At 38.7% G+C, this 12,740-nt stretch overlaps 1 protein-coding gene across 2 annotated transcripts in view; it reads right to left on the bottom strand.

Moving 5' to 3' along the window:
- STK39 (serine/threonine kinase 39) overlaps positions 1–12,740 on the bottom strand; it is a 259,098-nt gene that overhangs the window by 52,074 nt on the left and 194,284 nt on the right. For both annotated transcript variants that reach the window (XM_045575258.1, XM_036421465.2), the window contains 2 exons: positions 5,813–5,865; positions 990–1,058 (listed from right to left, as the gene is read on the bottom strand). In XM_045575258.1, the coding sequence (XP_045431214.1) occupies positions 990–1,058; positions 5,813–5,865 (122 nt within the window). The remainder of the gene's footprint in view (positions 1–989; positions 1,059–5,812; positions 5,866–12,740) is intronic.

Here is a 12,740-nt window from a genome sequence, read left to right as displayed (position 1 = left end):
AGAGGGTGCAGGCTGGGTTGAGGGACAACCCCCCACTCCCCGCATGCATGAATTCAGTGCACCAGGCCACTAGTGTTATAATTAACAATAAAATTAATATGTCATAATTAACCTTAATATAATGTTAAGTCATCTGGATAACTTAGGGACATCATTATGAATACTCGGCAATAGGCTGAATTATAAAATCTTTGTAACTAAGAATCTCCTGAGGAATGGGGAGCTATTTACTCTCACCCTGGGTAGAATCAGGCTGTGCTTGTTCTTAGAAGGCAGTGACTGTCTCTTACAGCCTTTCTGCCTCCGTTGCTTTGTCAGTAGGCCACCTGTCATTTTTTGCTCCCATCCTATATCTGTTATTTAGCAGATTTCTCTGTTTCCATGGAGCTCTCTTTTGATTCTAAAAGTAGCAGAAAAAGCCCTAGTTTCAAAGTGAAGTGGGCCTGCCACAGCCCAGCAGTATGGCCTGGATAAACCCTGAAACACTTTAGGAATTTGCTTCCTTGATTACACAGAACCAGCGCTGAACGATCTTTAAGTCCAACCTTAAAGACTATGAAAAATCTTGCTAAGGGCTGAAAAACTAACATCTAAGCATATCAAAACTCTGTCCAAAGAAAGAACAGCGGAACTCTCATAAAAGGACCCCAGAGATTCCCATACTTTGGAGCACAGAATTTACAGCATTGCATTTTAGTTGTCATGGTCTTTTGGGTCTTCTAAGTTCATTGTTATGTTTCCAACCAGTGACTTTCCTTATTGGCTAAATCACTTCCAGGTAAATGGGACAGAATGACATAAAGGACTTTTTTTAAAAAGAAAATTAAATATGACTCTTAAATATACTTCCTTTATATAAAATATGAGAATTCAAAAAGAAAATTTCAAAAAGCATAAAATACATTATACCTTTATGAAAACTTTGTTTCTAGATTCATTTTCATTTGATATATCAACAAAATGACACCGCATACTAAAAAGTGACTTACCTATAACTACATCATGACCATCAACCAAGCCAGCAGAGAAGAGCTCCTGAGAAACGCCATCTGCTGTATCTGTCCAAATAAGAAATGAATATGTATTAGTAACAATAAAAAAAAATCAGCAATCCAGTACAATGTAAAATATATATTTTTTTAATTTACAAAAATCACTCACATCTGTTTTAATTCAACAATTCAGATTCTATCAGGAGGGGGGGACAAATCCCTGCCATGTATTTGCATCATGTTGTTTATTCAACAGAAGTTATACAAAATTATTGTTTTATTTCTCTTGCCCTTTTGGCTACTGTCTTAATTAATCCTCAAGTGCACCTCTCAATTAATCCTGAAATGCCCTGTTAGATTTTATCTCATAGCTGGTCCCAATGGCACTGCTTTTCCTTCTTCCCGAGGTCAGTTCCAGACAGCATCAATCCTTTTCTATCGTTAGTAGTGATTGAGTCAGAATTTATGGCAAAGGTTAAAAAGGTAATATCTGATATGACCTTATATTTGGTACGAACATCCTATGAATTTGTTGGACTATAAGATGAGCTATTTAAGAAACTCCTTTAACATGACACTAATTGCTTGATAGCAACAGATTCATTTTCTTAGAAAACGTGGTTGAATAAAAATATATTTCTCAGTGATAAGTGTCAGTAGTTAGCAATCTCAGAAAGATGAGACTGAACAGGCTGTAACAAGTGAATATGGCTGAAATTACTTAATTGAAAGGCTAATAGTATGAGTGAAAGTGGTAATAGTGAGAAGTCTGCTAGAAGACCTTGTAAAGAGAAATTGATAATTTGCAATGTGCTCAAAAGAACCATTTTGAACCCCAATGTTTTTCTATGGGAGTTGATTTGATCCCTATGGCCTTCTTATATTCTCAAACACCAGGAACTGAAGGTGGATAAAAAGAAAACAGCTCAGTAGCAGGTAGCAACCTAGATAGACTTTTGACTTTTAATGTCTTCTAAAGTCAGGGGAAATGTGAGCGAATATCTGCTGAATCAAGCAAACATCTAAACTGAACTGCAGTTTGCTATGACGCAGGCTGCCCTCAACATAGACAGTGTTTCATTGTAAACCTGTGTTTTACTGGTAGATACTGCAGTTATGTGAGAGGGTGTGTATGCATGCCCATGTAATCAAGTGACTTGAAGTACAATGATCTTTCAAAATTTGTGGGCTTTAAAAGGCTCAGCTTGGTGTCTGACACACAGTAATTATTCAATAAATAGAACTGTGGTGATGATGAGCAGCAAAGATCACCAAAACACCTTATACTCCTGTGCATTCTTCCTCCCTTTCACACATGGCCCAAATTCCCAAATGTTAATAAACATTTGGGAGCCAACGTACATTCTATGTACTTCCAAGAAACTGTGGTATTCTATCATTTCACTCATCTTATTTCATGATGAATGGAATAAAGTAGAAATAAAAAAATAAATACATAGATATCTTACTATAAAGCTCCATAAAAGGTGGGCTTATCTTGGACCTTGTCCTTACTGATGGAAAACACTTTATACAATTCTTTTAGGAATAAAATGATCCCCTTCCATGAAACATGGGGCAGAGCAGCCAGCGAAAGGCTCCCCTCTGAAGGGGACTCGGCTTTACAAAGCTGGTGGAACAGGTGCCTCACCATCTCCAGCTCCCTGAATGCCCCCCAGGAACTCCAGGAAAAGAAGCCTATTGGATTAAAGGGCATGCTAGGGCACACAGCAGGCAGTCATTATATTTCTACTAGAGGCCCAATGCATGACATTCATACAAGAGTAGGCCTTCACAGCTTCGGCTGCCTCATTCCTCCCAGCCCTGGCTTTGTCCGGAAGGTTGCCCCGATGATCATTCTGCTTTTCGGCTGTTCAACTGATTTGCATATTACACTTTTATTATTATAGATTGACTGATCATCTGCTAAGGCATCTGAATGTGTTACCATCATCTCTAAAGTATAATAAGACTTTATACTTGAGGAAGGAGCTATAATCACAGAATGTAGTTAAAAATGGGAACAAACAAAGCCACATTGAGGGCTAGCAAATGGCATTTACAAGCAGTTCAAGTGTACAGCATCATCTACTAGTTTCAGGACTCCTGGGTACCAAATGAGTCTTATTAAAATAGCTAGCAGATGCCTGAGCCGGTTTTGCTCAGTAGATAGAGCATCAGCCTATGGACTCAAGGGTCCCAGGTTCGATTCCAGTCAAGGGCATGTACCATGGTTGCAGGCACATCCCCAGTAGGTGGTGTGCAGAGGCAGCTGATCAATGCTTCTCTCTAATCGATGTTTCTAACTCTCTCTCCTCTCCCTTTGTCTCTGTAAAATATCAATAAAATATATTTAAATAAAAAAAAAAAATAGCTAGCAGATCGTGCTGGTTGGCCAAAAATGGAAATGTTCCACATTTGTGTGTGAGAGCCATTAAGCTGTTATTTTGTATGCACATAAATAATATATCAGTAATAGTTTAGAATAGAAACGTGAAGGTAAATGGTAATTTGTTTCTTTAAGCTGCTTAACATTCCGAATGTGTAAACAAGTTAACTAAACATGTATGCTCTGGTTTTCATAGGTACACATCTATGTGTGCATATAGCACATAGTACACCTGCCGTGTGCATGCACAGAGGTAGTGCAGACAATGTCTGAAACGCAGGCAGCATCAGCAATAAGAGGTACAGAGATATATCCACCGTTTTTCCGTTACTAAAGGGCCTGTGCTCTCTGCCCAGGGAAGGTCAGTCATCATCTAGAAGCCAACACTATGGTTCCTGTCTGGGCAATAAAAGCCAAGACTCTTGATCTAACTATGACAAACGAGGCTGCAATGGCAGCACACAAAGCCAAGTAGTGCTGATAGGGCTGTCTGATTGGCAAACATCCTCCACTCAGAAATTCATTTCTTTGTTAGCTCTTTAAATTAAAATCGATTTTGATTGCCATCTTAGATTTAAAACAATCAGTTGGAAAGAAAAAAAAACCTTAAAATAAGAATCTGTTCTTTTACGTACTGTATTTGAAACATTGATTATGAAATTACTAGCTTTTATCAATGCATTGACTGGTCAATATTTTTATATTATAACAAAATAGCTTTTTTGATAACAGAACCGGCACCATACAACTTCACAGGCTGAGTCTTAAAATTGTCAAAGATGGGTGTTCCCAGAGAGATCAATGAGCAAATTCTTTAGGGCCCTAGTTACATTATTTTGTAAACGATGCTTCAAATGTTATTTTAATTCAAACATGAAGGGAATCATTAGATCTCTGTGCTTCCATGAACCGGAGATCAGAGCCAGTGAGTCCAGACCGTGTGTGGCCCAGGAACATATTTTATTTGTTGGCAGTGTTTTTAAAATCTGAACTTGAATGTATTAATTTCTTTAAAATATATTTTTATTTATTTCAGAGAGAAAAAGAGGGTTAGAAACATCAATGATTAGAGAGAATTATTGATTGGCTGCCTCCTGCACACACCCTACTGGGGACTGAGCCCACAACCTGGGCATATGCCTTGACGGGAAATCTAACTGTGACCTCCTGGTTCACAGGTCAATGCTCGACCACTGAGCCATGCTGGCCAGGCTGAACATGAATGTATTTAGACAAAACTAGTTTCCTGAAGTTCCCACCATTCATTTTGGGTCCTATAAGCATTGGAGTTTGTGTTTCCTTATAAGTGACAATAGCAGAGAAGTCAAACAGTTAACTAATGTCATCCCTCAAAATTAAAGAAAAATCAAGTCTTTTACTTCTGGGTTTGCAAAATTTTACCAAACACACTTTATTAATCAATCACAGTTTACATGGAGATCTAATACACAGAATAAAAATAATATCATTACCTGACATACACTGTGTTCCCAAAAATGTATACATACTTTAAAAGCTGATAGCTCAATTTTGAAAATGAAATGTATTTTAATAAACACTGCCTTTACAATTATTGAAAGTGTGTGTATTCATTTCTGGGGACACTCTATCATAATACACTCAAATGTAGGAGACTAATGTTTTTTAGAAAGATATTCAATATAGACATTAAAGCTGTTTTCATGTACATAAAAATGTGAAACCACAGGTCAGGAATTAACAGTTCAGTTTTAGCATTTGAAACCTATTTTCACTTCTCTAGATTGTTTTGGTTATACACCAAACAGTGGAAGTAGCAGTTTTTGTTAAACAACTAGTCTTGTGGTCTCTGAAGTTCATATATCTTACTTATCCATTTATTACCCAAATCACCTTTTGCCAGGTGATAGAGATACCAAGAAATATGCCATGGTGCTATGACTTCCAGGCATCCAGGAGCTGAAAAAGCAACAAGTTTAGCTTTTAAATAACTATTTAAAATACTGAAACTGTGTTCAGCTGCAAGAAGGGCATCATTCTGCTGAACAAACAGAGGCCACAGACACAGTCTGAACTGAGCACAGAGGCCAAGCATGGTATCACTATTTGCTGTCAACCCTCATCGGAACTGCTATATGATCCTCAATGCTCTCATAATAGTATCCTTTGTAGTCAATAGTGGTTCAGGAAATAACATAGAAACCCACACTTGAAACTGACTGGTATATGTTCATGTGGATCAATGTCACCCCAATTAATTTAATATAAAAAAATAGTGGTTCCATTTGGATTTCCTACAATTATCATAAGTCTTTCTTTCCCTCCTTCCCTTACTCATTCCTTCCTTTGTTTTTAGAGAAAGCATTTTTGATTAGCAATTATAAACATGTGCTTATAATTAATTTTAAATGTTCTTTGTAGCAATAAGATAATAATTTCAATTAAAACTCACCTCTTCCTGGAGTAAACTCAAATCGTATATCATTAAGTTCCTTTCTGGAATTTCTGAAATAAATAACATAGATCACATTAAAATCTAATGAGTAGAGTTTAATCAAAGTAAATGTATTTCAATTTTTACAAGATGCTACTAACATGAAGATAGAATTTTACAGTCTCAGGTTATCTCTAAATACTTCCTTAACTGAAAGTGATAGTTATGACAATAATAAAGGAATATATTTGTTTAATTGGTTGAATTTACCTTATAGAAACCCATTCAGATCACAAAATTCCAAAAATAAAACATTAATTTAATAAATCTACACTAAATTAGTAACCTTAGATATATTTCATAATAGAAAATTTCAGAAACTTTTAGTTTAGAATAATATTCAATACACATTTTTCTGAGAAAATAGTATTTATCAACTTTCTAAAAAGTAAAACAGTATTTAACAACTTTCTAAAAAGATAAGTATGGCACTGAAGTTCATGACAGCACTATACATTAAATCATATAACAAAATGCCGAGAGTAAGATACATATTCTGTGGCTACATTTTTTTAAATCTAAATAGAGGGGACCTGAATTGTGAAATTGCCCACTGAATATATAAAACCCTATTTAAGTAAATATAAAATACATAAACTATAATATATACATACAGGGTGGAGTAAAAGGTTTACAGTCATGAAACAGAGTTTATTCTTTTATTATTATTTATTATTATTTTCTACACAAATAACTGTAAGCCTACTTTTGCCCCACCCTATATATATATATTCAATCAAAAAATTATGTTACACTGGGTAAATATAAAACAAGTAAATAAATATGAGTTTTCCATTTATATTAATTTCGAAAGACAATAAGCCACAGTGAGCAATAATTAGAATGGTTTTAAAATTTTATGAGAATGTTATGACTAACGCAACAGATGCTAAAGCTAATAAAAACACCTTAAAAAACTGCAGTAAAAATATGAAGTAGTAATGTTTGTAAGCACTCAACTACTTACTTGCTCAGCCATCAAGAGTGTGAGACAGAGACAGAAATAGCTTGAATACTTATCCCTAAACATTGACTGTCCTGTGCCCCAAGTGTGATCAAATCCTGTTTAAGCAATCCAGCTGTGGTCCTCTAAAGCTCTGGTTCCTATTTCCTGGTCTCTATGTACAGTGCTCAGATCATGATGACACCAGCCGGTCTCTGGGCCCTTTCTGGTCCTTATCCCGCTGAACTAATGCAAAGAGGCCCAGAAAGACAGCAGAGGCCTCCCTGGTCTAGCACAGATGGAGAGAAAGCCCTTCGCCCCAGTGCCGGGAGAAGCTGGCCCAGGTCTCACACCTTTCCACCAGGAGAGAAGGAAAGAGTCAACAAAATCAAGGGATGGCCAAGCGCAGGCCACAGACAAGAACATGGAACAACTTTGCACCTCCCCTCAGGCGTCCCCAATTTTAACTTTACCTACTCCACTCAGAGAATGGGACTAGGGGAAAGCAGAAATTCCTACAGCTGTCCTTTTTGTTATTGTTAATCCTCACCCAGGGATATGTTTATCAATGATTTTTAGAGATAGTTGAAGAAAAGGAGAGAGAGAAGGGGGAGAGAGAGAAATACCAATGTAAAGAGACACATTGATGGTTGCCTCCTGCAGGCATCTGGACTGGGGCCAGGGATCGAACCTACAACCCAGGTACAAGTCCGTGACCAGGAAAAGAACCCGCAACCTTTCAGCTCATGACACTTTAACCACTGAACTGCCCTGGCCAGGACCAGCTGTGCTTCCTTTAGGGACTCCTGAGAATCTGAACACTGAAAACTTTGAACTCTCTAAAAAAAAAAAAAAAAAAAAAAAAAAAAAAAAAAATAGATACATAATGGACACAGGAAATTGCAGACTACTGTAGATGGCTCAGAGAGCATGTGGTACCCTGGAATAAGCAGCCCCACCCTGGAGGTGGCATGTGCCATGAGCATCAGTGTGGGCAGTAGGAAAGCTGTTTACATGTTGGATTGTTTACACAGCCTGGATTTTCTTAATAAACTACTGACGCCACCACCCATTCACATGGTGCTTCCATATACATCAGCAGTTCTCAAACTTTTGTCTTAGAAGCTCTTTCCATTTTTAAGAAGTATTAAAGACCCTTAAGGAGCTCTTGTTTATGTTGATGATATATATATCAAGATCTAGTGTATTGGAAATTGTAACTGATAAAATTTAAAATACGTATTGCTTTATTTGAAAATGGCATTAACTCATCACATGTTAATGAAAAACATTTTTATGAAAATTGCTTTCCAAAAGAAAAACAAATCAGTGAAAAGAGTGCATTGTTTTCTACTTTATAAACCTCTGTAATGTCTGGCTTAAGACAGCTGGGTCTTACAATTGCAATATCACATAGCATGCAGCCAGCCACTGAGAAGTTTAACTGTACAAGTGAGAAAGAATGAGAGTGACAAGGGCAGATAATTTCTTAATATCATCATAAAAATGGTTTTGACCTCCTGGGTTCATTCAAAGGATCTCCAGAACCCTGAGGGTAGTCCTGTGACCCCACTCTGAGAAACACTGATCAACCCTCCTGAATCAAATCTCACTTTATCCAACAATCAACCTCTGAGGCACACAAATCAGAAATTATTTGTTTTCCAGTTTTCAGGTATGTTTAAGGCGTTACTAAGTATACAAATTTAATGAATGGCACAGTGAGGACCAAGAATTCTACATTGACAATACCTTGTACATATAAAATATCCCCCAAGACTTTACGCTACCATAAAAATATCAGCAAGCATTCATTTCTCTAATAGCCTGGGTTTTGTGTACTGTATATCAGCAAAGACTGAATTAGAACTAAAACTACCCAATAAGAAAAAGGGGTCACAGGAAAGCAAGTGTTTAGAGTGATTTCATACTGAAATGACAGAATAAAAAGATGAAAAGGAATTTGGTTTGATGCTAATTTATGTCACTATTCCTTTCTTCTGTATCCTTTGATCAGTCTAAATTATTTTGTTCATAAGAAAATATTACTTTGGCCATAAGAAGACAGGTGTAAGAACTGTACTTAGAATACCCTGATTCTTTCAATGTTAATACCACTAAGTAGTATCCAACACCCATGATCTCTTATCTACATCTGTAGCTCCAGGTATAGAGGTTGCCTAGTCAAGTTATTCTTTTATAACTCTGAACCTAAAACACCCATCTTTGAAAAGATCACAGTGATTGATTGTGCGTAATTGACTAGCCCCATCAGGATGAAATATAGTTGGAAAAATGCCTAATTGGATCTAACTACTAAAGGTCATCCTTTTATGAAGAATTAATCTTTTTAGACTCATACTTAACACCTTTAATTGAACGTACTTTTACTTTAATTGATATGGCACAGGGTACCCTTGATTTCAGGGAAGCCAAAAATAGGTATGATGATTTAAGACCAGAAACTAAGTCTGTGTAATTATAGAAGAAACATTAAAAACTTGAGAGTGATAGCCTCAAGACCCAGGCCACCTTTGGTAACTTTTATTAAAAACCCTTTAAATCTTAACAAAAACAACACACACACACACACACACACACACACACACACACACACGCATGCACACACCAAAAGCAAACAACAACAACAACAGAAAACAAAACCCAAACTCTTAAATTTGGAAAGGCTCAACCCCTCATTTCTCATTGTATGAATATGCTGCATCACAAATGCAAATACCTACAGGGCTGAGGCAAGAAAAAATTTTTAAATAGGAGCTATTGTACAATTACATGGTTTAAAAATCAAAAGGTACAATAGAACACTGTGTAAAACTAGCCCTCTAACGCCTGCCACTCAACTACCTGGTTGCCCTCACAGAGGAGATCAATGCTTCACGCAAAGTCTGAACAGACACCAGAAAACGACATACCTAAAAGGAATGCATCATTTTTCCTATCAAATTAACTTCTCTCTCTCCTCCTTGTGGCGGAAAACAGTGGTAACATCCATCTAGCATGACCTGTGGCTATACCCCCTTAAGATTTCTCAAATCATCGATTTCTCTGAAACTCACTACTGATCAAGAACTGGTCACTATTATCTGCCAAAGAGAGAGAAAGTGACTTAATGAACAGAGGATATTTTATTCACAATCACGGACCCCACCCATGCACACACAGAGAAGTTAGAAATGTATAGCACAAAGAAAAAGGGCCTATTGAGGGGCCTATTATTCAGGGTAATCTGTTTTCTTTGTTGTTGTTGTTACTCTTCACCCAAGGATATTTTTTCCCATTGATTTTTAAAGAGAGCAGAAAGAAGGGGAGTGTAGGGAGAGGAAGAGAAAAACATGGATGTGAAGGACACATCAATTTGTTGCTTCCGACATGTACTCTGACCGGGGCCAGGGATCAAACCTGCAATCCAGGTACATGCCCTTGACTGGGAATCGAACCTGCCACTGCTCAGTATGCTGGCTGACACACCAACCACTGAGCCCGACCTTCCAGAGCACCAGGGTAATCTTTGACAGAAGAGTGCGCTGAGCCCAGGAAGAAAACTGTTGGACTTAATAAGATGTGAAAAATGATTCCGATAGAATGAGCTGAAGGGTGCCTATCACCTAAGGCCAGAAACAGAAGAATTGGAAACAGAAAAAAAGCAGATTCCATGGACAGGGTGGTGGCTGCTGTGTCACAGTCTCTCTGCTCCCCTCTGGGCTTTCCTAGACACGAGTCTTGAAGTCAGGCAAACAGACTGTTTCAAAACTGGAGATCCTCAACTGGAGACCAGACAGCTGGGCTCAGCTGCAGTTCAGCCATTCACCCCTCATCTTCACTGTCCCCTGCAGGAAAGAGGAGAGGCAATGCTTCCCTCATGACTTAGATGAGCTGTGTGAACACTGGGTGGGCCCCGCATTGCTGTTTGGCATGACGGTGCCTTTTATTCTGAGGCAGAGAAGCAGGGGGGAAGTTACGGCTCTAGTCCTTTAAAGAGTTTACCATCTACCCAGAGAATGACAGCTGACATAGGTAAAACTACCAGGAAAACCTCACGTTAAATAAATTCTTAAGAACAGTACTCAAGAAAGAAATATCAGATTAATTCAGACAAAGGGGCATTTTCTCCCTCACTTCATTCACCCTTAACATTCCTGTCAGATCAATCTCCTTGGAGGTAGTAAAGGTCCAATCACGGAATCATAAAATTTCACAACTGGAAGAGGCCCCAGAAGTCACCTACGCCATTTGCCTCATTCTGCAGGCTAGAAAACTGAAGCCAGAGATTAAGTGGCGTGCTCACGATTACACAGCCGATTAACTCAGGCCACACTTCATAAACACCTGCTGATCACCTGCCAGGTGTCAGGCCTATCCCAGGAGCCGTTAATGGCAAATATGGCACCCAAACGTGGGATGAAGATTTCTGGATGACTGCTTTCCATTCTCCATTGGTGGTTCCCAAAGTGCAGGCAGAAAGAATCCACCACCTCCCCCTCCCCTGACCAGTGACACATCTGCCCCTGGTTGAGAAGCACATGCAGTGAGATGTACAGATGAGAATGTATCCCCTATAACCGAGGTGGTGGCAGAAATAGCGGCTGAGAGCCACTCTGCGCCCACTGGCCCCATGTTCCAAAGCCCTGTCTGAAACAGAAACTCCCCTAGACATGTGTATATCTCCACCTGCCATGAGCCATATGCTCCAAGAGTGTATGAATACTGAACCATATACCTCCCTCCCTCCCCCTTGCATTTGACTTGCCTCAAAAGAGCCTTTGGGACCAGTAAGCCTCCTAAAAAATGAAAGTGAACATTCCTTTCGGCCTTGTATTTCCAGATGCTCAGAAATATGCCCATGACCCAGGAATTAAAAGTTGGTAGCATCCAGAATTCTCATCTATAATGAGCCATGCAGTATCACACAGCCCAAAACCAAGGTCATATAGAGCAGGAAGTCTTCCTCCTGTCCCCTTTAAGAATTTAAAAAAAAAAAAAAAAAGAGGGAAATAACATACGTATGTGCATGTATGCACCCACATGCAATGTCTTCTTCCAAGAAGGTATTCTGACATATCTTCAGTAATCTGACCCTCCACACTGGTTGTCTGCAGGCTCTTCTACAGCTAAAACCTCAGCCTAAGGACCCGCTGCATCCCACCGGGCAGCCGGAGGGACCCTTCCGATGGTAACCACAGGGAGCAGGCTGGCTGCATCTGAGTCACACAGCTGATGCCTAAATTAGAGGTGCGTGGGCAGAGCCCTGCAGACAGAGATTGACACTCTAAAATGTTGTGACACCAATGAACAAATCACATGCAAAATTATTATCATAAGTAACTGCCTTTACTGTCTACAAAGAACACTTTCCATCTGGAAATAATCCAAACTAAATTAAGGGATTTTTTTTTTCTTTCACAGAAACTTCTCATAAATCCCCAGGTACAGGGCATGGCTGTTCCCTCACCCTCTTCTAACCGCCCCCTCTCCCCGGCCTAAACAAACAGATTTCTTTTTTCACACCAGTACTTTGGAATAATCATGAAAAACATTCCAGCCTACAGAAAAGTGGAGAGTAATAAAACAAATACACATGACCTACCATCCAGAACTTTTAAAATGGCAACATTTTGTCATATTTACTTCAGAGCTTAGTACATAAAATTTTAATGCCGTTTTACCTACAAAAAAAATTGAATGCGCTGCATCCCAGCTGAGGTCATTCATGAGTGAACGGATTACTGGGTAGGAGCTCTGCGTCCTGTCAAGATTACAGAACTCTATTTCCATCGGCGGCAGCCCTTTTCAGACTTAGAATGTCCTGTGAATATATTTATTGAGCTGATTTTTTAGCTGGAGGGTGAAAGGGAAATGGAGTGGCCAAATAAAAACTACAATCATATGTGCAGCTGGTAGGCACACAAACATTACACCTAACCA

The sequence above is a fragment of the Pipistrellus kuhlii genome, unplaced genomic scaffold (genome assembly GCF_014108245.1).
Source record: "Pipistrellus kuhlii isolate mPipKuh1 unplaced genomic scaffold, mPipKuh1.p scaffold_m20_p_7, whole genome shotgun sequence".
Lineage (NCBI taxonomy): Eukaryota > Metazoa > Chordata > Mammalia > Chiroptera > Vespertilionidae > Pipistrellus > Pipistrellus kuhlii.
This window is presented reverse-complemented; position numbering and strand designations above follow the sequence as displayed.